At 52.9% G+C, this 27,441-nt stretch overlaps 1 protein-coding gene across 5 annotated transcripts in view; it reads right to left on the bottom strand.

The window, feature by feature from the left end:
• The window catches only part of ABR (ABR activator of RhoGEF and GTPase), a 179,336-nt gene that overhangs the window by 75,570 nt on the left and 76,325 nt on the right, over nt 1-27,441 (bottom strand). For 4 of the 5 annotated variants that reach the window (XM_047707797.1, XM_047707796.1, XM_047707795.1 and 1 more), the window contains exon 2: nt 19,009-19,193. In XM_047707797.1, the coding sequence (XP_047563753.1) occupies nt 19,009-19,193 (185 nt within the window). Of the gene's footprint in view, nt 1-6,561; nt 7,253-19,008; nt 19,194-27,441 lie in introns of those variants that run through there. The other variant, XM_047707800.1, reaches the window with a different exon arrangement.

Genomic DNA, 27,441 nt, shown 5'->3' with positions numbered 1-27,441 from the left:
ACCTAGTGCCTCTTCTGACCCTGGTGACCTCCCCCTGCCCACCTCCCGTGCAGCCGGCAGGTCTCTGGGTCTTCCCAACCTGCTGGGAGTGCTTGGGCCTCTGCACTTTGGTTCCTGCTGCCTAACAGGCGGGCTCCCACCCTGGCTCTTCTCTGCAGCACAGACCCTCCTGCCTGAGGCACTGCTTCGTGATTCCAGGGGTGGAGGTTGGGGGATGAAGCAACATCACACTCCTCTGCAGAGCCCTGAAGGCCCGCACCATACAGCACCCCTGGCACGTGGGCACCTTACACTTACTAAGCCTTTTAAGTTCTTCTCATGCTCCTTTAGCCCTCATATACCTCACTGAGGCGGGTACTAGATTTTTCCATCATGCAAATGGAAGCAAATAGGACTTAGAGGAGGGAAGGGACGAGGCTGGGGTCACACAGCCCAGAAGTGGCAGAGCTGGGACTGCATTCCAGTCCTTCAATACCAGATTCCAGGCTGTCTCACTGCTTAAAAGAGTAACACCACCTCCCCACCCCCACCCCCCTTCTCATTTTCTTTTTCAAGCATCAGGTGCTTTCCCGGAATCACGCACAGAACCCTCTCTGGGCATGAGATGCACACCCTTACTTATTTGGCACAGGCTGGGAGAGTATATGAAGCTATCAGAAATTTCTGACGTCCAGGGCAACTGGGTGGCTCAGTGGGTTAAGCCTCTGCCTTCAGCTCAGGTCATGATCTCAGGGTCCAGGGATCAAGCCCCGTATTCTTCCCCTCCCCCCCCACCCCCGCCTGTCTCTTTACTTGTGATCTGTGTCTATCAAATAAATAAATAAAATCTTAAAAAAAAAAATTTCTGACGTCTGGAGAAGAGTGGCTTTCCCCAGATGCATAACCTGCCCCACTGTGTTCCCACAGCTTTCCCACCATGCCCCAGGGGAGGGCTAGAATCCTTGGCCTTCCAGCAGCCCAGGTATCCAATCTGCGCCACGGGCCACTGCCCCCAGTCTCTGAAATGTTATCTGACCCTGTGACCGAAAAACAATATCCTGCTAGAGATGTCTGCACCCTAGTCCCCCAAGCCTATATACATACGTCACCTTATATGGAAAAAGGGATTTTGCAGGTATGATTAAGTTAAGGATTTTTTGATGGAAAGATGACACCGGATTATGAGAGCTCAAGGACATTTATGAGGGGGTGGAAAGAGGGTCAGAGTCGGAAAAAGCAATGTGACCAGAGAAGGGGAGCAGGAGGAGGGAAAGTGATTGCAAAGACTGGAAGATGCTATACTACCAACTTCCAGGAACAAGATGGGGCCATGCGCTGAGGAGTACAGGGAGCCTCTAGAAGCTGGAAAAGGCCTGGGAATGGATTCTTGCCCCTAGAGCTTCCAGAAGGAATGCAGCCCTGCTAACCCTTTAAGGCTTGCATGTAAGAGAATAAATTTGTGTTTTAAACCACGAAATGGGTGGTAATTTGTTTCGGCAGCATTAGGAAACCAGGAGGGACAGCAAGCTTTAGGGAAGGGCAAGAGTTATGTACTTATGGCTTCACAAGTACCAGGAGCCATTGGGAGAGCTTTCCAGGGATTAACTCAGGACAATCCCACCCTCTGGAAGGTGTTGTCATTATCCCCCTGAGGCACCGAGTGGAAACCGCCAGCTGCTGCGGGGGGGCTCAGGCACACCCTTCAAGGAATGAGATCTGAGCTGGAGCCCAAAGCAGGGCCCCAGGTGGTCCCAGGCCCTCCTGGTCAGACTTGAGGCCACCTCCCTGCACACAGCACCAGCCCCGCTCCTTCCCACAAATGGGAACTTGCCTTCCATGCTGGGGGGCCAGTGATTCCTCCCGCCCCCCCCCTTGCTGTTCCCTGCCAGCCGAAGATTTATCGGAGAGGCTGGCAAACATCTTGTAAAAGAAATCACTTGAAGGACGTTGTGAGCTTCCCTGGACGGCTGGCTGGACTAGGACTGCGGATGAAGACCTGATCACCACAGATCCAGCCACACTGTCCCCCACCTTGGCATGAGCACAGAGCCTGTGACAGTCCCTGCAACAGCCCAGTTCAGCAAGACCCTCTCCTCAAGAGACTCCCACCTGAGTCCAATCTGAGCTCCCCAAAAGTCAAAAGTCACCCCCCAAGAGTCCCACTATGGGCTATTCTCCCTCCGAAGTTTCGCTGGCATGGGGTGAAGGTCGGGGAGAGCTTAAGCATGTGAAATGGAGTTCTGCTCACGTTATCAACAGGAGGCCTATTCTCACCGAAAACCTCTTCCTTTTTTTTTCTTTTTCTTTCCTCATACCCCCATGTCCCTGGCTTAGAATTATCTGGAAACTCACAACTGTTTCTTCAATCCTCGTGGGGCTATTCTTGTTTCAAAAAACACCAGGGCTGGACATTCATTCATTCATTCTGTACCATGTACCGGGCTCTGGGATACAAATACAAAGGTGAGAGCGCCAGTCTCTGTGCCCAGAGAGCCCTCCGGAGGTGGTGCCCACATGCCCAGAATGCTCGAGGCCAGTTCTCTGAAGAATTCAGGGACCCCCCTGCCCCAGTCTGTGCCATACTGCCTGTCAGTCCCCCAGCACAGGGAAGCTGCATGGTCTCTGCTATCCTCCCCAAGCGGGGCTCATGAAACACAGCCACTATATAGGCTGGTTCACTCCCAGAATTTCCCACACCCTGCAAGGCTGCAAGTCAGTCAGCTCAAGGCCCCCAAATCCAAGCATTCAAGCCCCCCAGGAGGGACAGTGTCTACAAGGTCAGGTTAGCCAGCTCTGGCCTGGTCTTCTAGAGCGCAGAAGCTAAATAAATAAAAGCCTCTAAAGGTTTGGGTCTAGGCCAAACCAAAATACGATCTGTCCAGGAACTGTGACCTCCTCCAAGACAATAGCAAGGACTGAACAGGCAGGGGCACCTGCCGTTCGGAGCCTTGGGGCCAAGTGGTGCTGTACCCAGCAGAGTTCGGCTCATGGGCTGCACCACTTTTCAGGGTGCACCCAGCAGGAACTGCGCAAAAGAGATGCCACCAGGTCTAGGGGGCTGTGCCCATGCCAAGCACCAGCCTTAGGACAGCTGGCCCTTCTCTGAGCCAAGACAAGGCAGGGCCATCCAGCCACTGCTCCTCTTGCTAGTGCTAGGCACTGGGGAGCTCTCCTTCAGCTACTGCCTTAGCAGAATCTGGAAGGGGGGCACAGCCCACTCTCCTGGAGAGTGGATCCCTCTATTCCAGGCTCCCTGCTGTCTGTGGCCCTAGACAGGTCCCAGCAGGGCTTCCAAAGGTCAGGTGTTTGATTCCCATCTTTGCAGTTCTGTCACTCACACTTCCGACACTACCGTCTACTTAAGATCGTTTTTTTACAACTGACTTCTTAAAAGCCCAGCCTCATCCCAAACATGATATTTGAAATCATAAGATGCACAAGTCATATTTTTCCTAATACATGTTAAAATATAAACCTAACTATTGAAGTTCAAGAAATACACCTAGGTGCCTCCTAAAGTCACATCTCAAGTCATCCTAAGTGGGTTTCACACTCCTGGAAACACCTCAGTGGGGGACACAGGCGTGGCCATGTGGGGCCCAAGGGTGGGAGGAAACAAACGTGGGCGTTTCTGACTCTGTTAAAAACTGGCCCAGAATAACACCTGATGGGCTAATCTGCATGACAAAAGGACTTTCATTCCCGACAAAGGAGTTCCTTTAAATAGCAGCTTTTAGATAGCATGGCCGCAATCAGCCCTGCGTACCTTGAAATAGAATTGTGTGAAAGATTTTTGGAAAGCATACAACCCTTTACCGCCAGGAGATGGTGTGGCTAGCGTATCAACGTGATTATTTGTTTATGGAGAATTAAGTCCTCAAAAGGGGGTCTGGGTTGAAAGACACGAAAAGCCCCGGCCCCAGCTCTGGAGGAAACCGCTGCCCTATCCACCTCTGTCCCTGGGGAAAGACAGAAGCATCTCAGAAATTACACTGAAAGCAAGATTGATTTATAGGACACATGCTCAGGGACACAGCCGCTGCTGAAGGTAAGTACTCCTGAAGGAAAGTAATAGCCCAGAGAGAAAGGCCTTGGATTCCCACCAGCTGCTGAGAGGAGTCTATCGTGCAGACTGCCAAGACCATCCCTAGCCCAGGACAGGGACGCACCCTCCAGAAGTGCCCCTTGACCATGCACATGCACACATGCACACACACACACACACGCACGCGCGCGCGCGCACCCGGTCCAGCTCTGACCAAAACAGAAGCGGTCTCTCCTCCTCTAAAGTTCATACCCTGTTATTGGAACCCTGAGGACTTTCTCTTTCTAGTCCTTTTATCTGTGCACTTGCCCCCTCGCCCTGAGCTGTGAACTCTTCATGAGAAAGGATCATGCCCGTTCATCCCGTCTCCTCCCCAGTGCGAGGCAGAGTGCTTTGACTAGAACAAACCTGACAGTGTTTGTTGAATGACTCAATTCAATGAGGTTTCTCCCCACCCGTCTGCAGCCACCTTGCTTGCTGGCTCCCTCTCCAGCTGACCAAGCTTGGTAGAGAGAGCGAGGGTATCCTGGAGGTGTTCAGGATGAGATGGGTGTGGGGGAGAGATCTGGAATTCACCAACACTCAGGAAAGGCCCCTTTCCCCATGCTGAGACAAGTCCAGGAAAACTGAGGCCACAAAGAGCGGAAGAGGCCGCTCACAGGGATCTGGGAGGGTCTGGGTTTTTAGGGGTCATGTGTGCCTGGGGGTGGAACACCTCTGAATAGAACAAGGCCGGGAACAGGGTACCTTCTTTGCAGGCCCCACGGAGCCTCGCTCCCTCCCTCCACACATTCATTGCGCACCAGCCCCATCCCAAGCTCTTTGCAATGTTCAGCAAGCAGTGAATACAATATGGCCCTTGCCCTGGAGGAAAACAGGGCATAATCGAGGAGGCAGACATCCAGAGTTCTGGGCAGAATGAAATATGGGCTAAGATCCAGGTATAAGCCAGAGTCTAGAGTAAGGGTGGTTCCATAAGGAACCTTATGTGCTGGGGAGGGGTTCTGAGAAGGCCCATCAAGAAACCCCCTATACCTCGCATCCCACACACTATTTGGCTCTTGGTTCCAGTCAGTGCTCTTGGTTCATTGCCAGACTTTCCCCCATCCTGTTCCTGGTGGGGAGGTTGCTCAGACCCTAAGTGCAGAGACCTCTGCAGGCCTGGTGGAGATGTGACTGAACCCCAGTGCTCTGAGCTAGCACCAGATGAGAGAACCAGGGGTGGGATGTGAGCCACCGCCAGCCTCCCATTACCTCTCCTCTCTCCTCCGCACCCAGGCCCACAGCTACAGCTGCACCCAGACGCTGCACATCAGCCATCTCCTGTGGGTCTCCAGCCTGTTTTCACCTCCATTAGCTTGCCCTTGGAACCACAATGTAGTGTGGGTGTGGCACGGCTGTGATTCCCCATCCTACAGGAGGGACAAAGAGGCCAGAGAGGCTCAGTGGCAGCCTCCTGCCCACAGCAATGCCCCCGTGACACACCCTCTGGGGTGCAGACCGGCCCAACAGGGAGGTGGGCACAGATGGACACTCTGCTAGGCACCCTGGACGGCCAGCCGGCCATCTGCAAACTCCCTGCCATACATTCCCACTGGCCTTCCATTCTAGCTGCAGAACTCGGAGGAGGTGAGCAAAAGGCTGAGGTTAGGGCTCTCAGAAGTGGATGAGAAAGAAAGGAAGAATGAATGGCACAGGGTGCCATGTCCCAGGCAGCACTGGGACCCCGCCCTTGGAGAGGAGGGAAAGAGAAGAAAAGGGGATGGATGCACAGCCCCCCTCCTGCTCTGCCTTCAAGGCAATTCCTATGACAGGACAGGGGCATCACTGGGGAGAACGTTCACAGCCCCAGAGTGAGTGGGCCGGGGCCCACAGATGCTTCTTGCCTACACCCACCTTGGGAAAAGTGCCTACCCTCCTGGCTCCTGCCTCCAAACCAACTGTTATCACCTCCTTTTCAGCTAATCCAATTCTTTTCCTTCAAGGAAGCTCAGTGACCTCTGGCTCCCAGTCTCTCCCCGACCCTCTCTTGCCTTAGCTCAGCCTGACAAAGTCTCCTGGCTAGAAAGCAAGTGGCGAGTGGCCCCTTTGGCCGGAACTTCCCAAGTGCACTTATCCTATTGTTGCCATGGAAACAACGAATTATGGCCTCCTGGTTTCGAGTCTGCCGACTCCTCTGGGGCAGCAGGCTCACACCACTGCTGTGCCCACCGGGTGACTCATGTCACTGCCAGAGAAAGCCCCCGGCACAGCTGGCCTGGGGAAAACCGGCTGCCACTCCCGCTGAGGACAACTGGCCCATGGGGAGGAGGCAGGCACTGCACCTCTCCCCCAGGAACAGCTGCCGGAGAGCTCAGCCCCTCGAATCCCCTCGCAGGCATGCGCCAGCCCCTCTCGGGCCAGAGTGCGGGGCTTCCACCCAGCCACGAGGTTTGTGCGCAAACCAGCCATTTCTGCCCGCACACAGCTTTAGGCAGCCGAGCGCAGCTAGCCCTGCCCCTCCCCCGACAAGCATCCAGGGCGTGTCACATTCCCACCTTCACGGCCACCAAGAAGGGGGACCCTGAGCCGGGGCTGGTCGGGGTTCCCAGCTCGCACTCCTCCAGGAGAAACACATCTTCATCCTCCAGAACCTTGTCCAAAAAGCCTATAGCCTCCTCTTCCTCTTCCATGGCAGCCGGAGGCGCGGAGGGCAAACAGGAAACGGGGTCCACGCAGCAGCAGCAGCCGTTGCCGCCGCCGCCCCGGAGGGAGGCAGGCGGGCAGGGAGGGGAAGAGCGTGCAGGGCAGGCCTAAACCAGCATGCTGGCCTCCCCGGAGTCAGTCCTGGCGCCCCGCCACCGGCTCCCGATGAAAGGCTCCATTATAAACCCTTTCCCGCTGCCGCTTCCCGGCCCTCCCGCTCGCCGGGGCTGCCGGCCGCCTCGCGCGCGCCCCCGGCCCGGGAGAGGGGAAGCGGCGCTCGGGCAGCTCTGGAAGCTCCGGCAGCCCCGCCGCCGCCGCCGCCGCGAGCTTAGGGCTGTCCCTGGAGAGACCGCGCGGCGGAGCAGGAGGAGGCGCCCCCGCCAGCCGCCGCTGCCCTTCCCGCTGTGCGTGCCGGGCCCGGGCGCAGGCGGGGCCCTGCGCTCCCCAGCCGCCGCTAGCGAGCTCGGGCCGGCCGCCCCGCCGCCGCCGGCCCCATAGATCCCGCCCTTTCTGGACTCGGAGGTTCGCGTTTGCTATTAATACACAGGAAATGCACGACTTGACTCGTGAGGTGGAGCCGTTCCTTCTCTGCGGTCACCGGCCGGCGGCTGACGGAGGCTTCTGGCGCGCGGAGGAGGGGCGAGGGGAGGCCGCAGACGGGCCGGCCGCGGGGGGAGGTCCGCTTTCCAGAGACAGGCTTTATTTACAGCCCCTCACCAGAGCCCGGGCCGGCAGGGGGAGGAGCGGAGGAGCAGCTGCCCGCACGGCCTCTGGGAGGGCCGGGCGAACCTCGCTCGCACCCGGGGAGAGCCCCAGGCTGAGCCCTTTTCTCATCTCCGCCGCCGGTTCTGACACCTTTGCGGAGGGAGGCTAGGGCCTGGTGAGAAGAAACAGCTTCTATAGCCACGGCGGCTGGGAGCACAAGGCTTTGTGCAAAAGGAGGCCTCGGCCGCCTTGCCACAACAGCACCAAAAAGTGCCAGCCGGGGTCTGCGGTAGGCCCACCTTGGCTGGCGTGAGCTGCCCCATCTCCTACTCACAGATGCTGCTGGGACGCGCACTCCCACCTCCTTGGAGCGCTTTTGCCTGGAGAGGGGCCTCTGCCCTGCAGAGCCCAGGCCCATGGCAGAGGGTACAGGAAACCCAGGGCGGGTAACACCAGCTGCCCTTCCTGCCCTCAGTCTGCTTCCCTTGGCTTCCTCAAGGGCGGCAGAGGCTAAGCCCATCCAGACAGAGAAGTTTACGTTTGTGGCTGTGTAGGCCCCAGCTAGAGAGGAGAATAGTCTTACTCCCCTGGGGAAGGCGTTCAGGGGCAGCACCTGGGAAAAGCTCTTTCACCACACAATACCTAGGGCAAAGGCTGCAAACTCCAGCAGCCCTTAAGATCAATGGAAGTGAGCCAGGTAGGCATGGGGGCGGGGTTGGAGGGTTGGCGGGGAGGGCTGTTGGGTGGAGGGGAAAAGCTACCACCCAGCTCCCCGCTGCTGGCTGCTGGGACAGTGCGGGCTGTGCCATCTCAGATTGTCCTAGAGAAGCTGGCAATGTGGATTTTTAGCTGATCTCTCCGTTTAAAAAGGGTGGCAGATCAGTGACGTTGAAACCAAACAAAATGTCTAAATGAAACACACAGGTGACCTGAATCAGGCCCACAGACAAGGCTGCTGCCTTCTTGCAGCTGGTTGTTTTTTTGAGGGGTGCTGGGAATTGTGTGGGTCCGGGAGACACAGGGTGGTGGTCGTGTTCCCTGAATATTATCCCCCCGTCCCACTTCCTCACCGGAACTGGCATCCTGGAATCCAGTTCAGCGTCACACACGACCAACCCACCACTTCCCGGTGTAGACCCGAATCATCAGCGCCACCACCCAGGTAGACCAAGTGGAAGTTCAGGGTTCCGGTGGTGAGCCCTTCAGCCCCAGTCAAGCCAATCCCCTCAATCTGCGACCAGCCCCTCCACAATGTCTCCAGCCAGGGAGTTCCTGAAATCTTCCTGATGCTTCTAGCTCACAATTCTCTCTCCCAGTCAATATACAGTTGCTGGGACCAGTCAGCATGGCTCTTAGTGATGCAGTGTCTGAGCTGTCCACTGGTGTGTGTATCTATCACCAGCCTCCTTAGGGACAAGTCCTACACCCTGTCAGGTAGTAATGGCCACAGCGGGGAGGATTCAAACTCTTTGGAAAGGAGTTCCAAAGTAAGGTCAACTGTGTGCCATTCTGCCTCTCCTTTACACTGGGTACCTCAACTGAGAAAGGGCTCCTGGCTGAGCCTCCAAGCTGGGTGGAGGGCTGAGGAGAGAAGAGGGAAATAGAGAAGAATGGAAATGGTCTATCCCAACCCCCCAAAAGGTCTGTGAGAGCTCTGAGCTTGAGATGGGGCTCCCGCCACAGAGAATCTGTCCTCACGGCTGACTCCCTGTCACTAAAGCTGAAAAACAGATGGAGGGATTTGGGGTAGGCTCTTGGGGCCTCAGGGCTGAGAGGGTTCCACAGACGCACACCCCACCTTCCACCCCGCCCCTTCCCTCGGTCCCTGGTTTTTCCCTGTCCCTTCCCTGCTTGGGTTATAAATAGGCAGAGCACATCTGAAGGGCCCTTTCAGCCACAATTTCTCATTTGGTTTGGGCGGGTGAGGCTGCTCCTGGGGCTTGGGAACAACTGGGCCTGGCATTCCCCAGGGCACAAGTGTGCCAGCCCCAGGGCTCTCTGCCACCATTTCTGTCTCCTACCCTGCAAGCTTCAAGAGCACAGCAGGACTGCCCCCATGAGTCAGACGAGCAGGTGGAATGGGAGAAGGGCCTGAGAGCCCAAGGGTCCCTCTTGTGTCCCTTCCCCTGCCCAAGGGGGCATGAAATACCCTTGGAAGTCTCCTGGAGAAGCCCGGTCTTCATTCCCCACGCCCCTAACCAGCATAGCCAGATCAACACCCACTTCTTCCCCAAACCCTGGAACCTCTCAGAAGCTGCTCCCTAAACATCCAAGGCGTCTCTGCTCCACCCCACCCCAGCTGGCTGGAAATTCCAATGAGTAAGGAAAATGCCCTTCCATTGCCATCGGGCACACAGACACCACTCAGAGGCCCTCAGTCCTCCCCCGGGGGGAAAATGACTCACAAGTCCCAGCGACGCTCCCCTTCCTTTCCCCCTCCGAGTGCCCTGAGCCAGCCCTGGACCTGAACTTCCTTTCTGCCTCCTCCACACTCCACTGCCTCAGTCTGGCTCCTGCGCCTCTTTCCAGAGTAGCAGCTTGCTCCAAAGGTCTCCAAACTGCCTTATTCCGAAATGAGAGGCCTCTCTCTCCTACTCCGCAGCCTCAGCAGTCTGACCGCTCCGGCTAAGGTGGGCCCTTCCTTCTCCTGCCTCCTGGAGTCACCCACTCAGGACCCCGGCCTCACCCTGCTGCTCTCTCCCCTTGACAAACTCCTCCCTTCTTGCTTCCCGGCCAATGGTGGCCCGTCACCACGTGTAGCTCCAGCAACCTGCTCAGCTCCAAGCAAGACATCTCCACTGTCGGCTGGCTCTCTTCACTTGGAAGTCCTGCCAACAGCCCCTCGGCTCCACATATCCAGAGCAAATGACCCTTCCCCCTCCCTAAGCCAGCTTCCCCTTCTGGCTTCTTTACTTCTGTTGGCAGGGCCGCCATCTTGCGACTCTTCCTTCACTCCCTCCCCACATCCCTTTTACCGAGTCCCTTTGGTTCTGCCTTCTTTTCCTCTTCTAAAGCCACCACCCCAACCAGAGTTTGCAGCATCTCGCCCCTACACGGTCACAATCATGTTCCATTTCGAGCCCTGGTCTTGCCTATCTATCTACCTGGTAACGGTGTTTGCTCCTTCATACCCAGTGATGCCTGGCATTACGAACACGAATCTGGGAGACACAGCCATTAGAGTGCCCTCAACCTATGGGAAGTGAAGGCCACAGGAACAAAAGAGAGAGTGTCTTGGTGATCACCACAGTGGGAGCACAGGACAAAGGCAAGTATCCTTGCCTTAGAGAAAAAGCTTCTCAGGAGAGCGGGTTCTGAGCAGTAGCTGGAAAAGGGGAAGAGTTTGCAGGCAAAGGGAGGAAGGCCAGAAAGGAGAACTTCTGGTGAGCAAACACAGAGGGAAGACAAAATAGAAAAGGGGCAGGAGGTGAACTTGGAGAAGTAGGCTGGAACCACACTATGGAGGGTGAGAGGCATGGACTGCCCCATGGGTGAGGGTCACTGACTGAGCTTTTCTCTTTTTTCTTTTCTTTTCCTTTCTTTAAAGAGGGAGGTGGGGAGGAGCAAAGGGAGAAAGAGAGAGATAGAATCTTAAACAGGCTCCACACCCAGCATGGAGTCAGACATGAGGCTCGACCTCACAACCCTGAGATCATGACTTAGCTGAAATCAAGAGTCAGATGCTTAACCCACTGAGATTTCTGACACTTGCCAAATGCACACTCTCAAAGCCACTGAGAGTTTCCTCTCCCCAAACCCAATGGCCTTCCCTCACTCTCATTCTCCATCCCTCATTCTCTTAGCCACTAAATCAGTAAGTATTTATTAACGGCCTCCTGTGCACTGGGCATTCACAATGCAGCCATAAGGGGACACTATGTCTCCCTCTATGGAGCTGACAGGCTTGGGGACAGACTGACCATCATGAGCCAAGGCAGTACTAGGAGTAGGACACGATCTCAGAACTATGGGGCTGAAGTACAACTCTCCCTGAAAGGATAACATGGAAATACCTACTGTGATTTTAAAGGTTCACCTCCTCTGACCCAGCATCTGCACTTTAAGGGATTTTTCTGCAAACACATTCCTACTAAGAGATCACAAAGATAACAAAGATCCTACTAAGAGATGTACAAAGATATTCACTGCAGTGATGTTTATACCAGTGCAAGACTAGAAACAGCCAAATGTCTAGCAGAAGGGGATGGTCAAGTGACTTATGGGATATTCATAAAGAAAGAAGAGTGAGGTAGATCTTTACTTACTGATATACAAAATGTCCAAGACTTATTAAGTAGAATAAGGAAAGTAAATTACATAACAGTACCAGTATGATTTAAGGGCAGGGGGAAGCATATATCTAATATGTCACATGGAAAAATAAGGAGAAGTATACAACCAACTCTTCACAAAAGTTCTGTCTGTAGGAAGGGACTTTAGGAGACTTTCACTTTCTACATTACATATTTCTGTAAAGTTAGAATTTTCAGTGATGTAACCAGGGAAAATAAAGAAGTTAAAAAAAGAAGTGTGGCAAGTGCTACGATTGGGAAAGTAGACTGAGCTCCGGGGGCACAAGATAGGAGCAGCTGATGCAGCAAAGGGAGAGTCATAGAAGGTTCTCCAGAGGAGGCAACATTGAAATTCATACCCCAAAACGTTCAGGGGTTAGCCACGCCAGCAGGCGCAGTGGGGGAAGACAGACAGGACTATGTGAGCACAGGAAATGAGTTCAGTCTGGGGGAGAGTGTGCGTTCAATCATTCAGCCAAAATTTACTGAGCATCTACTAGGTGCCAGGCACAGTTCTAGGCACTAGTTTTTGGATGAACAAACATCTGGTTACAAAACTGACAAAGCTCCATCTTGGAGCTCACATTCTAGCAGGTAATGACCTGCAGAAGTGGGCAGGGGTCAAGTGGTCAGATCCAGCAGAGCCTTTAACAGCATTGCTAAGAGCTGGATTTTGCCACTAGGAGAAAAGAAAAGGAACGCACTGGAGGGTTTTAAGCAGGGAATGAGGAGACCATTGTTCAACAGTCATACCTCCTGGTGACATCAGATTATTCTTTCTAAAACACTGCTCCTCTGTGCCCACAGGAAGCCACCAAGTCAGCCCAAACAAGGGCAGTGGGGCCCTTGCTGGCGACTCAGCCAATCCAACTGTTGACAACAGTCTCCTACTCAGTCTCCCCTTAATGGGCTGGGCCATTCTCACCTTCAGGCCTCATCCTGGGCTAGAAGCCTCTTCTCCCTCCTCTCTGACAATTCCCAGCCCTCCCAACTTTCTGGGCAAAAGCTGAAGCTTCACCTCCAGATTTGCTGGAGCTCAAGAGACTCTCGCCAATAAGAACTGACCCCAAGGGGCCAGTGCCGGCAGCAGGCAGAGTCCACTAAGGCCACAGACAGAATCAGATGCATCATCTTCCTGATAACTGTTCTCCTCCCTCTGCCTTTCCTCCTCTGTTGTAGAAGCCATTCCAAAAATCATACATAGAGTTTAATTACATAAAGCAAATGCTGGGTGTCAGTCAGTACATGACACTATTTATGCAGTAAAATAAGCAAAGAAAAAAGAACTTCCCTAGATTCTGGATTTCAATCCTCACTCTGCCTCTTGCCATTTGTGTGACCCTGGCCAAGTCATTCTAACTGCTAGGGTCCCAGTTTCCTTGTCTGTAAAATGGGATTACAGTACCAACTCCAGGGTTGCAATGAGGGCTAGTACATGTAGGGCAGTGCCTGGCAAGTGTCAGCCCTTGTTAGGCACTAGCTAGTCTCCTTTTCTTTGGCAGGGGTGGTAGGGTGTGGGGAGCACAGAAGTGGGGGGCCCTAGCTCACTCCCTGCTTCACCTCCCACCTCTTCCTTTGAACCCAGTACCCAGCAGACCATTATCCTTTTCTCAAACTTCCAGAGGTTTCCCCACATTCCAGAACTTGCATAGCCCTCTTTACCTAGAATGTTCTTCCTGACCAGTGCCAAGGCAGAACACTTCCTGCTATCTGAGGCTGCCTCCCCCAGACTCCCCTCCCTGGTTCCCCTACCTGAGGTCACATGACCCCTCCCTTGGGATGCTGAACATCTCTCAAGGTTGTTGCATAGATGGCCTTGAAATAGAGTGTATGTGGGGGGATGGAGGGGCAGCCCCTGTGCATGCGAATTCCCCACAGCAATTGGAACAATCTCTTATAAAAAGTGGGTGCTCTGAAAATAATTAGTGAGTAGACATGAATGCTCACAGGGCAAGGCAAAGGGTCTCCCCAGAAGACAAATCAAGAGGTTTCAATGGGATGGATGGTTCCTATGGAACGTGGTCATATGACGTGGGGTGCTAGGGCTGAAAGGAGCACAGTCCTACCAAAGGAAACCAAGCTGAGGAGGGAGGAAGGGTGAATATCTACCTACCAGTGCCCAGTGCAGGAGGCCAAGCTGTGGCTGTATCTCGATTTCCCAGCACTTCCCTCCCTGCTCGTCTCTCAAGCTCCTGGTAGTGTCTTGGTGTCTAGCAAGGTGGGCTTAAGGGGAACACCTTTGCGGTGGGGGCTGGGGAGAAGGGAAGGCAGATCATGGCCAAGTGACAAAGAGCCCAAGACCACTCTCACCTCCTTCCCAGCAGCTGGGCTCTCTGCTTTGTGCCCCTCTCCCGCCCTGAATCCTTCACAGTGGCGTCCCCTCTCCCCTCTCCCTTCAGGGGCCTTCACGAGGCAGGAGTACCACTGGGAACTGAGATGGGGCCTCCTGGAAAATCGGGTTCAGATCCCAGGAGCGATACAGAATCAACTCCCATCTCAGGAACCAGTGCTCTGTGTGGCTGGCACGAGGCGTTTTCACAGGTCCTGTGTCACTTGGTCCTGGCAGCAACCCTTCTGCATGGGAGGCATTTGTCTTCATTTATAGCCGAGGGTACCAAGACCCCACAAGTTGCCCAAAGCCACATGGCCAGAAAGAGGTAGAACAAAGGCACGAAAGCTCCTGTTCGGGAGAGGTAACAGAGAACGGCCGAGGCGAGGATCCTACCACTTGCCAGCTGGGGGGTCCTGGGTAGGTGGTGTTACCTCTCTGCACCCCAGTTTCCGTAGCTTAACACAGGGCAATGGTGGTGCCTTCCTCACAGGGTCGCAGTGAGGGAGAAGCAAGCCAGTGTTTATAAAGTACTTTAACAGCACCTGCATTTAGTGTTTTTGTGCGTTCTCTTTGCAGGATGGGAGTGGTCTGGAGGCCCTCCTGGCAGAGGCAACCAGCCCACAGCCCTGAGGGTGGAAGGCTCGCCAGCACATCATCCAAGCAAAAGAAAGCCCTAGCAGGCGCTCCTGGAGAAACTAGGCTCAGGGCAAGTCCAAGCCCTGGGGGCAGGGGAGGGGGTTTGAGGAGGCCAGAAGAACAGTGATCCCTTCAACACTCTGCCACCCTTACTTTGGATTCTCCTGCTAGATAAAGTCTGAACCCCTCAATTCAGCCTTTTATTCGAGCTGCCTCTGGGTACCCCAGGAACTACAGAATGAGTCTGACACTGAGCAGTCCCAGCTGCACATGTACAAACTTCATGACTGCACAGCGCTCTGCCTAACCCCATCGCACGGAAACCTCCCAACAGCTGCGTGAGGTCAGGAAGGAGGAAATTCTCAGTATCTTCCCTTTACAGATCAGTACACTGGAGCCCAGACAGGGAAAGTGACATCCCTGACATCCCTCAGGTCGCACAGCTGGTAAGTGCTCTAGCACTGAGACAACACCCATATCTTTGCCTTGCTTCTGCTTTTTAGGGCATCTCCCAAGACGGGTGACAGAGGAGTCTATGGCTTGTGGGGAGCAAGCTTTTCTGTAAGACCCTGGTCCTAGCAGAGGAAAGCGGGCCCCCACTTGTTAGCTGAGATCTAGAGTCCCTGCCCTTCCTTCCCAAGATGGAACCAGGCACAGGACTCTCAACTGAATAGAGCCAGCACTGGCAGGGGGCCCTGGCCCTACTAAGGAGCTCTGCTCAGCTGCAGCATATCTACTATAGGAGCAGCAGGGCAAGGCTGTAGGGGTGTGGCAGGGAGGGAGGAGTATGGGTCTGTCCTGCCAACACTGCGGGGACCTGGCTTCATCTGGGCTCCCACACCTGGCAGGACTGATCCAACCTCACAAAGGAGGTTGCAAAAGGCAGACTCAGTTGTTGTCTAGCAAATGCCTTGAGCCTAGGTCCTTGCAATGGTCTTGGCTCCAAAAGCTGGCGAGAAAAGTCTTATAGGTCCCAGTCACAAAGGATGAGTCCGACCCAATGCTGCGGGCTTTACCTGAGTCATCCCAGTCCCTCCTCTCACCACCCCTTCGGGGAGTTGGTCCTACTTAAAGAGAGTAGCAAGGACGCACCCCGGTGGCTCAGTCGGTTAAGCATCCAACTCTTGATTTCGGCTCAGGTTATGATCTCAGGCTCGTGAGATCGAGCCCCACATCAGGCTCCATGCTTAGCTTGGAATCTGCTTGAGATTCTCTCTCTCCCTCTGCTCCACCCTCTGTTCTCTCTCTCAAATAAATCAAATCTTAAAATAAAATTAAAAAAATAAAGCTGAGGAAAGTGAGGCTCAGAGGGGTTATGTCACTTTTCCAGATCCTACAGCTAGAGAGTAGCAGGTGTTCATCTAGTCAAAACTCATGTCCCTTTCATGTGTCAAGCTGCCTGGGCCACGGGTACCCAGACATTTGGTCAAAATTATTCTGCGTGTGTTGGTGAGAGCGTTTCTGAGTGAAATTAACATCTGAATCTGGGTAAAGCAGATTGCTCTCCCTAATGTGGGCGGTGGGCCTCATCTAATCCACTGAAGACCCAAATAGAACAAAAAGGCTGAATACGAGGGAACTCGTCCTACCAGTTGAGCTGAGCCATGAGTCTCTTCCAGGCTTCTGACGCAGCCTGAAACACCGGATCTTCTTGGATTTTGAGCCTGCTGGCTTCAGGCTGCAACTCACACCACTGGGCTCTGCTGTTCTCAGGGCTTTAGGCTCAACCTAGAACTAACTATACGTCATTCCTGTGTGTCCAGCTTGCTGATGGCAGGTCTTGGGACTTCCCGGCCTCCATAATGACGTGCACCAATTCCTTATGGTAAATCTCTCTACAGATCTAGATCTAGATACAGATCCTATTGGTCCTGCTTCTCTGGAGTACCCTGACCAAATACAAAGACCAAACCTTAGGCTTCCCGGAACAAGCTGGCTGCATGTTTGGGTATGAAATGCCCAGCTGCCAGAGGCCAGAAATCTGAATATATAGAACAATTGTCTGATTTAGTCCAAAAGTCCCCTTGGTTCCTAAGGCCCCAACAGGAAGCCTGGCAGGGAGGGGCCCTGCCTGGCCAAATGAACAGAGCCAAGCAGCAGAAACCTTGGTTTCTTTTTTTTGGTTTGTTTTTGTTTTTTTCTTTTTAACCAAAACAACCCCCGAGTACTCAGGAAGGGGTGTGTCAACTCTCTCCAGCACCTCAATTTAAACAGCAATACTTGTGGAGTCCACTAGGTGGAGCCAGTGATCCAGCAGAAAGGTGGGGAATGCAAACTAACTCTAGGAGGGAAGGCCTGCAGGCAGGGGGTGCACCAGGCTGCAATCTTCACCAGGATCCCCTGGTTGGATAAATGCTCCCCGCCCTCAGCATGTCTTCTAGCCAATGGTGTAAAAACTCAACTCTGGGGTTCCCAAGCCCCAAGCCCTTTCATCAGCTGTCACTGTAGCATCTCTGGACTTCAAAGTTCTCAAACCATGTTATTCCCTCCTGAGCCACCCAGCAAAATGAGCAGCCACAAAGTGAAAAAAAGTCACTGCCCCAAAACCTCAGAGCTCCAGGCAGGGAGGTGGAATGGGGTGGGTCCCCTGCTGTGCCTGTTTCACTAGAGAAAGCACCCAACAGTACCTCTCACCAAGGAATCTAAAAATGGACCGGCTCTTCCACAAGCAAGGTGGTCATTTGATGAGGGAAGGAGCCGGGACAGGGAGCAAGAAGGAAGGCCGAGAGGGGAGAAGAAGATGGCAAAGGCACTTTTCTTGCCAGCGAGCAGCTCTACTTAGCTACACGTTCTCAGCTCTCAGCCAGCATTCCTGGCCCTGGGTTGGGTCCTCCCATGAATCTTCCTGCACCTGCTCCTAGTGAGGATAACAGCTGAGTCCTCCAGGGGTCCTCTGAGCTCTATTAGGTCAGAGACCCGAAGGCAGAGATGGGAGGCAAGGGTTTTCTCCTTGTTTCCCCTGGCTGGCCTCAGTTCAGGTCCCAGAGTACTCCTTCCTTTATCAGTAGAAAAACCCTCCCCTGCCTGTCCAAGATGGTGGTCTCTCACCTTCCTTAGGGATGACAGGACAACAGCCCAGAATGCCGGCTGCGGGGGGTCCTGAACCTCACCCAGCCCCCCCACCTCCCACCTGCCCCCACCATCTTTCCAAACTTGCACCGCCTGGCAGCCACTAAGCTCAGCCTCGGCCTCTGTTGCCACGGCAACAGTGTGGCTTCCCCCAAGTGGGAAGCTGGTTGCCAAGGCCCTTGTTGCCAAAGGCTATAACAGCCACCCCGGTGTGCAAAGAGGGGGTGAGAGCTCTGTGGATGGGCGGAGGGTGGCCGAGGAGGCTGGGGGGCAAAGAAGCAGGGGCTCTCCGGAGACGGCAGTCCCAGCAGCCTGCTGGAGTGGGGCTTCCTGGGCCCTTTAGGGTGGGAACAAGTACTCCCGGATACCTCAGTGACTGCTCCTCAGGAGGGATGCAAGAAAGGGCCCCCTTCCCAAAACATACCTGGGTAAGCCCTCTACTGAGCAGGACTGGGCCCTCCACGCCTCGCCCCCTCCCCCACATGGAGGAATGGCTTTGATGCTCCCCAACTCCAGAAAAACAGTCCCCAGGAACCCCTCTGTCTCGCTCGCTTAGATGCCCCTGTACAAGCTGGGTGCAGACAGAACCGGGCCCTGCAGCCAGAAGCAGCATTAATTACAAGGATTGCAAACCTCTTAGCCTGTCTCAAAGCACGTACTTAATATTCCTTGTAAAATGCTTCTCTTTGGAGCAGAGCTCCCGTCAGTCGATAAGAGGGGAGGGGGACACCATTAGGACTCATTCCCTTCCAGAGGTGGGCAGAAGAGGGCCCTTGATCTTCGGGGAACGCTGCCTGAGCAGCTCACTCCACCCCGCAGAGAGCACAGAGACCAGCCTTGCTTTGCTGGGCCGGCATCTGGACGTCTACAGCCCACGGGTCACGTGTGCAGCCCCTGCCCGGCCGGGCCCGGAGAGAAGAGCTGGTTCCCTCCCCCAGACCCCATCCTGCTCGAGAGGGGCTGGTAAAGAAAGCTGAGAGAGGAAGTGAGGGTATCCAGGGAAGCAGATGGCTGGTAGAAGAAGCAGGGGTGGCAGAGAGAGCAGCAGGTGGGGGTGGGGGCGGGGAGCCTCATCTGCAAGGGGCCCAGCACCAGAATGAGAAGACGAGGGCACCAAGAACATCCAGGTCCATGTTTCCCCAGCCCTGCTCCCCGCAGTAGCATTGCAAGCAGAGCCTGGCCCGTGACCCCCAGGCCTGCCTGGCCCCCCTCCCCTAGAACTCCCCCATCTTCTCCAACCCCAAAGGAAAAGCAGGTGTACCTACCCCAGGTGCCAGCCCCTCAGGTGGGGTGGGGGAGATGCCATCCCCGCCGCCCTGGCCACGGGCACTGAGCTGGGGTGACATGGTGGGCGACTCGTCGATGTACGGCATGGTCTCCGAGCCCTCCGGGGGCCCCTTCTGCTCCTCATTCCCCTCTCCGTCGTAGTCGTCGGCCCCGTAGCTGAAGTCTGAGACAAGGAACAAGAAAGGCCACTGAGAGTCCTCCACGAGGGCCGCCAGGGACTGGTAGCGCAGTGGGCGCCGACGGCGACCCCCGGCTGCCATGCCCCCCGCCGCAGCATGCACGGCCTGGCCCAGGCGGGGGCTGCGCGGGGGGCCTGGGCCTCGTGAGAGGCTGGGGAGCGCCAGCAGGCCCCGCGGCTGCAGCTCCAGGGCTGCTGGGAGTCGGGGAGGAGCGGCTCTACTGTTGCCACCTGCTTAATAGCATGTCAGCCGCGGATTTCGAGCCGCTGTTTCCTTTGCCTCCTGCCTCATTCCAAGTCTAAAAATTCACAGTGGGAGCAGGAGGCAGGATGCTTCCAACTCTCCTCTCTGAGTCACCATTTTGCTTTTTATAGGGACTAAGGAGGTTGGGCGGGCCGAGCGATGTCACTTCCTGAGCCCCTCCTCCTTGGGTACCATTTGTACACCGAGCCCATCCCTGGCATGGGGCGCAGAGCAGCTTTCGGGGTGGAGGGCTGAGGCACTGCCCCCGGGGAGCCCTCCCTCCTCCGAACAAGGCCCCCGGCGCGAGATGGAGCTCAGGGCTGGCCGAGTGTGGGCGAGAAGGTGGCTCCAAGGCCTGGCAGGGATGTGGTTTAATGGCAGACTCAAAAGCTGGCACTTATTTCTATAATTTCAATGGAGGCTCCCTTTGGAGAAGAGGGAAGAAAAGGCTGCAGGGAAGTCGAGCTGCCATTTACCCGACCAGGCTGCGGAGCCCTCCCGGGGACGGCAGGCTGAGCCCATGGGGGCACAGCCCCGCAGAAAGGCCCCCAGAGCTCCACCACAGGGGTCTCTCCTGCAGTGGCATGAGTGACCCTCTCGCCGCCCCTCACCCTGTCTGGGCCTCGTCCCATCATCTGCTCAGACGGAGCTTCTTCCTGGATGTCTTCCCTGGCGTCTCTGCTCAAAACAACAGCAATATGGACTTTTAGCGGCTTGGTTGCTCTTGCCCAGTCGTCTCTGTGCCCCTGGGACAGGAACTGGGTGTCTCGGTCATCACTGTGTGTGCCCAGAACCCACAGGCCCACATGCAGCAGGATCTCGGGAAACGTGTGTGGAGGGAATGAATGAGCGGAGGAATGCACTGTCCCACTCAGGTCTCAGGTTTGAGCCAAATTCTCCATGGGGCCCTGGCTCCTCCCCTTCTGTCACAACATACCAGCCCCTGGGCAGCCAGCAGCCTGAGAATGGTGTCAACAGGTCACCAGGGCGTCTGGCCATGGCTGTACTCAGTCCAATCTGGCCCTTTGGCAGCCAAGAGCTTCCCCCAGGCTCGCTGCACCTGCTCCCTCTGACTTTCTCTCCAGTCCCCGTGCTGACGGCCCATTAAGCTGTCAGAGGATGTAAGCTATTATTTTTTTTCCCCCAGAACAGGCATGCATGTGAAGAACCACAGGATCCAGCCACGGAAATGTGTGTAAGCCACGTACACAGAGATAGGGCCCGCTGGCTGGAGAACGCAGGGCCAATGCATGAGGCTGGTAGGGGGTGAGCCGACTCTGCTATTTCTGAGGGGGGGTAGAGGGAAGGCAAAGAAGCCACAGCATCCAGTCGGCCCAAGTCTGGCATTGTCGGAGAAGGGAGGGCACCGTCTGGTGAGGTCTCCTCACTTTGAGAAACACAAGGAGGGAATGAGACATCCTGTTAACCTCCATCTCTCCTCCAGGGGGCTCCAGGCTGCCCTGTGAGTGCCTGGAGTCAAGGCCAGGGGTGTGCGGTACAGTGAACCCTGAGCTGGCCAAAAGCTCAGATTCCAGCGGGCCATGCTGACTTTCCTGTACACTGACCTATATTCCCAGAGGTCATGGGCCCAGATCTGGGTAAGCTCCAATTCCTCCTCATCAGAGGACCAGCCATAGGCCTGCATCTCCCACTCCTCTCAATCTAGCTACATCTGGAAGGCTGTTGCTACTATCCCCAGTTTATCAGTGAGTCTCAGGAAGATCTGCCGAGAAAGGTTCTGAACCCAGGTATGTCTCCAAATGCCACCCTTTTCCCTTTGAGTTTCTAACTTCCAGAGAAGTCGACTTCCACAGCTCTCCTGATCAGGGGACGCTGACCAAAGACCAGGAGGGAGGGGTGCCGGCCACAGCAGTGGGAGAGGCCCAGGAGTGGAGGAAAGTGCACATATAGAGCTCTCTGCAAATGTTCTTAAATACTTTCCCTTTCGTTCCACCACCTGTCAAACACTGACAGCCCAGGAAGTCCATCAGAGACCCAGGAGGACCTTTACCAGGAAAAGGTACAGAAAAGACAGAGAAACCAACCCTCAGAGAAAGAAGGTGCCCTGGGGACCCAGGAGGATGGAAATTTACTGAACACAGGCTTCAGTTTATGAGAAGCTGCGGATACAAAGGCTTGGCCACCAGGTCTCAAAGAGAGAGGGCAGAGGAGGCTGCTAACAGCCAATATCCGTTTCCCCTCCTAGTAACAGAAATATCATTATATTCGCAGTGGCACTGTGCCCAGTGGCTAACTAAAAGACCACTTTCCCTAGTGGTGTGGGCCACGTGATTAAGTTCCAGCCAATGTTAAGTGGATATATATGAAACTTGAAGGAAGGCTGTTAAAAATGATTGGTTTAGCTGGAAAGCACGCCACTCCTTGCCCTGCCCCCATGATTCCTCCTTCTGTTGCCAAAGTTTGGAAAGCAGATGGGATGGCTGGAGCTCCAGCAGCCATATTAAACCATGAGGTGACACGGAGGATAGAAGCCTTCACTGAAGCTAGCCGAGCAGAAAGCTAGGAACCCAGGCTGCTGATGGCACAATGAAATGCCATACCTCTCCAGGGCTGTCTACCGCCAGACTTCTTCTTCTTCTTTTTTTATTAGATTTTATTTATTTCACAGAGAGAGCACGCGCACACTCTTGTGTATGAGTGGGGGAGGGGTGGAAGAGCAGAGGGAGAGGGAGAAGCAGACTCTCCACTAAGCAGGGAGCCTGCCACAGGACTCCATCTCAGGACCCCAGGATCATGACCTGAGCCAAAGGCAGATGCTTAACAAACTGAGCTACCCAGGCGCCCTCAGACTTCTTTTACATGAGAGAGAAAAATGCTCATGTGACTTGAGCTTCTATTATTTAGCTTTTATGTTATAGGTACTCAAACTTAATTGTAACTGATTGAGATGACTTTCCTTGACATTCTTCCTAGGTGCTTTTCCTACTGCCTTCACTGTTCCTTCTAAGTCTCCTTGGTCTCTAAGTCTTTTCCCACCCCTTAAAAATAGGTATTCTTTAAGTATCCTTACAACAGAATACTGCTCACCAATAAAAAGGGACAAACAATGGATACACGCAACAACAGAAATAACTCTTACAGGCATTGTGCCAAGTGAAAGACGTCAGACACCAAGGAGCATATCCTGTATGGCTCCATTTACGTTAAGTTCTAGAACAGACCAAACTACCCTATGGTCGAAAATAAAAAAAGGGGGACACCTGGGTGGCTCAGTCATTAAGCTTCTGCCTTCAGCCCAGGTCATGATCCCAGGGTTCTGGGATCGAGCCCCACATTGGGTTCCCTGCACGGTGGCGAGCCTGCTTCTCCCTCTCCCTCAGCCTGGTGCTCCTGCTCCTCCTGCTTGTGTTCACCCTCTGTCAAATAAATATATAAAATCTTTAAAAAAAAAAAAGAAGAAAAGAAAAGAAAAAGGAAAACAGTGGTTACCTCTGGGGTTGGGGTAGAGACAGCAGTTGACTGTAAGGGGCACAGGGAACTTACTGGGAGATAGAAATGTTCTATATCCTGGGATGCCTGGGTGGCTCAGTTGGTTAAGCATCTGACTCTTGATTTCAGCTCAGGCCATGATCTCAGAGTCATGGGATCGAGCCCTGCATCAGGCTCTGTGCTCACCGGGGAGCCTGCTTGGGGACCCTCTCCTTCTCCGTCTCTCCCCCTCTTGCGTGTGCAGTCTCTCTCTCTAAAATAAATAAATAAATCTTAAAAAAAAAAGAAAGAAAGAAAGAAAGAAAGAAATGTTCTGTACCTTGAGAGAGATTTGGGGTACATAGGTGGATGCATTCATCACCTTTGTGAAATATACTTAGGATTTGTGCATTTTACTAAACACTGAACTCTGGTTAATGATATTCATGCTTAAGTGTTGAAGTGAAGTGTGCTACTATCTGAAACACATAAAAAACAAGATGGGTTGATGATGCTCAAAGAAATGGAGAGATGGGGGCACCTGGGTGGCTCAGTGCTTAAGCCTCTGCCTTCAGCTCAGGTCATGATCTCAGGGTCCTGGGATCGAGTCCCACATGGGGCTCTCTGCTCTGCAGGGAGCCTGCTTCCTCCTCTCTCTCTCTCTCTGCCTGCCTCTCTGCCCACTTGTGATCTCTCTCTGTCAAATAAATAGAATCTTTAAAAAAAAAGAAAAAAAAAACAAATGGAGAGATGTACGATAAAGCAAGTATAGAAAACAGAAAACATCCAAAAAACACAGATAATTATAGACTCTAGATGGTGGGTACATGGGTATCCACTGTAAAATTCTTTTTTCTTTCTTTTTTTTTTTTAATTTAAAGTAGGCTCCAGGGGCACCTGGGTGGCTCAGTGGGTTAAAGTCTCTGCCTTCAGCTCAGGTCGAGATCTCAGAGTCCTGGGATCGAGCCCCCCATCAGGTTCTCTGCTCAGCAGGGAGCCTACTTCCTTCACTCTCTCTGCCTGCCTCTCTGCCTCCTTGTGATCTCTCTCTCTGTCAAATAAATAAATAAATAAATAAATAAAATCTTTAAAAAAATAAAATAAAATAAAGTAGGCTCCACACCCAACTCCATGTCATGAACTCAGGAACTCACAACCCTGAGATTAAGATTCACATGCTCTACTGACTGAGCTAGCCAGGTACTCCTCGCTGTACAATTCTTTATGCATTTATGTATGTTTGAAAATTTTTGTAATAAAATGATGGGGAAAAATTGGTGCTCTCCAAGCTTCTGTCACCCCTGCTTTGCTCCCTTTCCCAAATTTTATTTATGTGCCAGGGAGAGGTCTAAGCCGTAGACCCATCTCTCTGATTGGTTCCTGGATACCTGCATCCTCAGGGACCTCAATCCACCCTTTTCCTGAAGTTAATATGCTAGATTGCTCAAGTAGGAAACCCAGGAGTCATTTTGGATCCCTGGTCTTCATCTTCTACATCCTGAACTTTTCTCCACTCCCCAACTTCTTCCCCATTTTCACCAGCTCTTACAAGGACAAATCCAACACTAACTTCCCATGAGCCAGACTGAAAATCTGACTGTGTTTCTCCCCTGTTAGAAATTCAACAGTTCGCCATTCACTTCAAGGGTAAATTCCAAACACGCCAGCTCAAGTCCCTTTATGGTCAGCAGCTGAATCTGCCTTTACAGGTCATCCTCTGCTGCTGAGTAATATCAGACATCTTCCAGGTCCCTGCAGTGGGTTCTATAGTAGCCCCCAAATATAGATACAAACGTTCAGGTCTTAACCTCAGTCCCTTATGTGACCTTATTTGGAAAGAGGGTATTTGTAGATGTCATTAACTTGAACATAACTGACTGGGTCCTAAGTCTGACGACGATGTATCCTTACGGGAGACAGAAGGAGAGAGGACACAGATGCACAGAAGGCTCTATGAAGAGAGATTGGAAGAGACTGGAAGAAGCAAGCAAGAATTCTCTCCCTATAATCTCAGTAAGGAACACTGCCCTGCCAATACCTTGATTTGGGATTCTGGTCTCCAGACTGGAAGAAAATAAATTTCTGTTGTTTTAAGCCATTGAATTTGTGGTAACTTTTTTTATGGCACCCCTATGAAATTAATACAGTCCCCAGACACGCGACACTGTTTTCCCCCTCTGGACCTTTCTTTGCACATGCTGTTCCTAGACCTAGAACACCCTCCTCACCCCTTGTCCACCCCATGAAATCCTATTTAGCCTTGAATCCATCTCTGCTGCCCCCTTCTCCCAGGAAATTCCTCATCTCCTGAATACATAGAGCACTTTTGCAAACTTCTGCAAAATGAGGAAAAGGTGAATACTTTAACTTTCTAAATGTCAGAAAAGTGAAGAGAAAATTAAATGGGGAACTACAAATGCTCAATGTATATATCCATTTAAAATGTAATCAAAGAAAATGCATATATATATATATTTGCAATTTCTTCTAACAAATCTGCAAGGTTTTAAAAAAAAATACCCAGGGGCGCCTGGTATGGCTCAGTGGGTTAAAGCCTCTGTCTTCGGCTCAGGTCATGATCCCAGGGTCTTGGGATGGAGCCCCGCATCGCATCGGGCTCTCTGCTCAGCGGGGGGCCTGCTTCCTCCTCTCTCTCTGCCTGCCTCTCTGCCTACTTGTGATCTCTCTCTCTGTCAAATAAATAAATAAAATCTTTAAAAAAAAAAAATAAAATACCCAAAGTTGTCAGGGAACAGGCAACCTCAGAAACTCTTGGAGGCTATGGGGAGACCCGGCTGGCTCAGTCAGTAAAGCATGCAACTCTTGATCTCAGGATTGTGAGTTTGAGCCCCATGTTGGGTGTAGAGATTACTTAAAATAAAACCTTAAAAAAAACAAACAAACAAACAACAACTCCTGGAGGATATGACACAACTTGTCTGAAGTCAGTTTGGTAACTGGTTTTGAAAGCTTTAATAGTTTGCCCAGCTTTTAACCCAGCATAAGACAAGACTATGTCCTAAGAGATAATTAGAAATGTACCTACCGGCACCTGGGTGGCTCAGTCGGTCAAGCATCTGCCTTCAGCTCAGGTCATGATCTCAGGGTTCTGGGATCAAGCCCTGTGTTGGGGCTTTCTGCTCAGCAGGGAGTCTGCTTCTCCCTCTTACTCTCCCTCTGTGCTGTCTCTCCCTCAAATAAATAAATGGAATCTTAACAGAAAAGAAGTGCATCTAAAAATAAGGCTACAAGGTTATTAATCACAGGGCTATCTATGATTATGAAATATTAAAAACAAACTGAATGATTATACAGAATTCATTGAGTAAAGTATAGTATTTCCCCAAGATGGACTAGTATGTAGCCATTAAAACTATATGGATGGTGTATATCATGAACTGAAAAAGGAAATAATAGTATGTACAGTATGATACTATGTTTGAAAAAATAAAAGTGTATGTGCACAGAATAAATGCAAGGCAGCAGCACAAAAATAATCATAAAGCATTCAGGTTCTAAGATTTTGGGAGAAATTAATACATGGTCTCTGCTCTCTAGGACGCTGGCACATACTGCTTGTCTCCTACCCAACATCGATCTTTCCTTCATCCCTGCTTATCTACCCTGGTTTTATATGAGGGGACAAAGGACCCAGTCCCAGGCAAGATGCTCGCTTTTTCTGACTCTCACAACTAGGAGTGGCCACTGGCCCATGAGACCCAAGTACAGCATGATGGAGCCTCTGGCAATGCCCCTGCTTTGATGATTAAAAAGGGACTTCTTGCCTTGAACTCAAGTGTGATGACTGGAGCTACAGTGGCCATATTGCTGCCTGAGGAAACGACCAAGAAAGAACACGGACATTCCCTTGATGCTGAAAAGCGACTGACCTGCAACAGGAAGAGCCCATCTCATTTTTTACTGAAGGGAAAAACATAAGCACCTAAGTGTTGGGTTTTCTGCCACTTAAACACATTCCTGAGTGACGCCCTCACAGCCCAGCAGAGGAAGGTTGTCTGGTGGGCAAGAGGATATCCTCAGTGCCATGACAGAAGGACCTCACCAGTGAGGCAGAGAGGAGGGAGGAGGCAACAGTGTGCGTGAGGGACGGGCTGGAAGGGTTGGGTGGTACTCACAGGGAGATGGTTTATTACTGTGGCTCCGAGCGAGACCCTGAGGTCCCTCAGCTAAGGCTCCAATCCAGGCTCCGTCACTTCCTAATCTCTCTGTGCTCCGAAGAGTGCCTGGCAGGGCAGCCACCTCTGAACAGATATTGGTTAACCCAGTGAATGTGAAAGAGGATGACTAAGGGGCCAAGTGCCCAGGGCTGCTTTGAGGATTATCTGGAATAACGCACACGAAGCACTTAGCACGTAGTAAGCACCCTATCAATCTTAGTGGCTATTATTAATATTATTAATTGAATCTTGAAGGATGCGTGGGTGCTTGCCAGGCGGATGGGGATAGGAGCAGAGTTCTAGGCAACGAGAAGAGGCTTGGCAAAGGCACAAAATGTAAAACAGCAGGGCCCCTCAAGGGGACTATAAATAGCCTAGCACG

Source organism: Lutra lutra, chromosome 16 (genome assembly GCF_902655055.1).
Source record: "Lutra lutra chromosome 16, mLutLut1.2, whole genome shotgun sequence".
NCBI lineage: Eukaryota > Metazoa > Chordata > Mammalia > Carnivora > Mustelidae > Lutra > Lutra lutra.
This window is presented reverse-complemented; position numbering and strand designations above follow the sequence as displayed.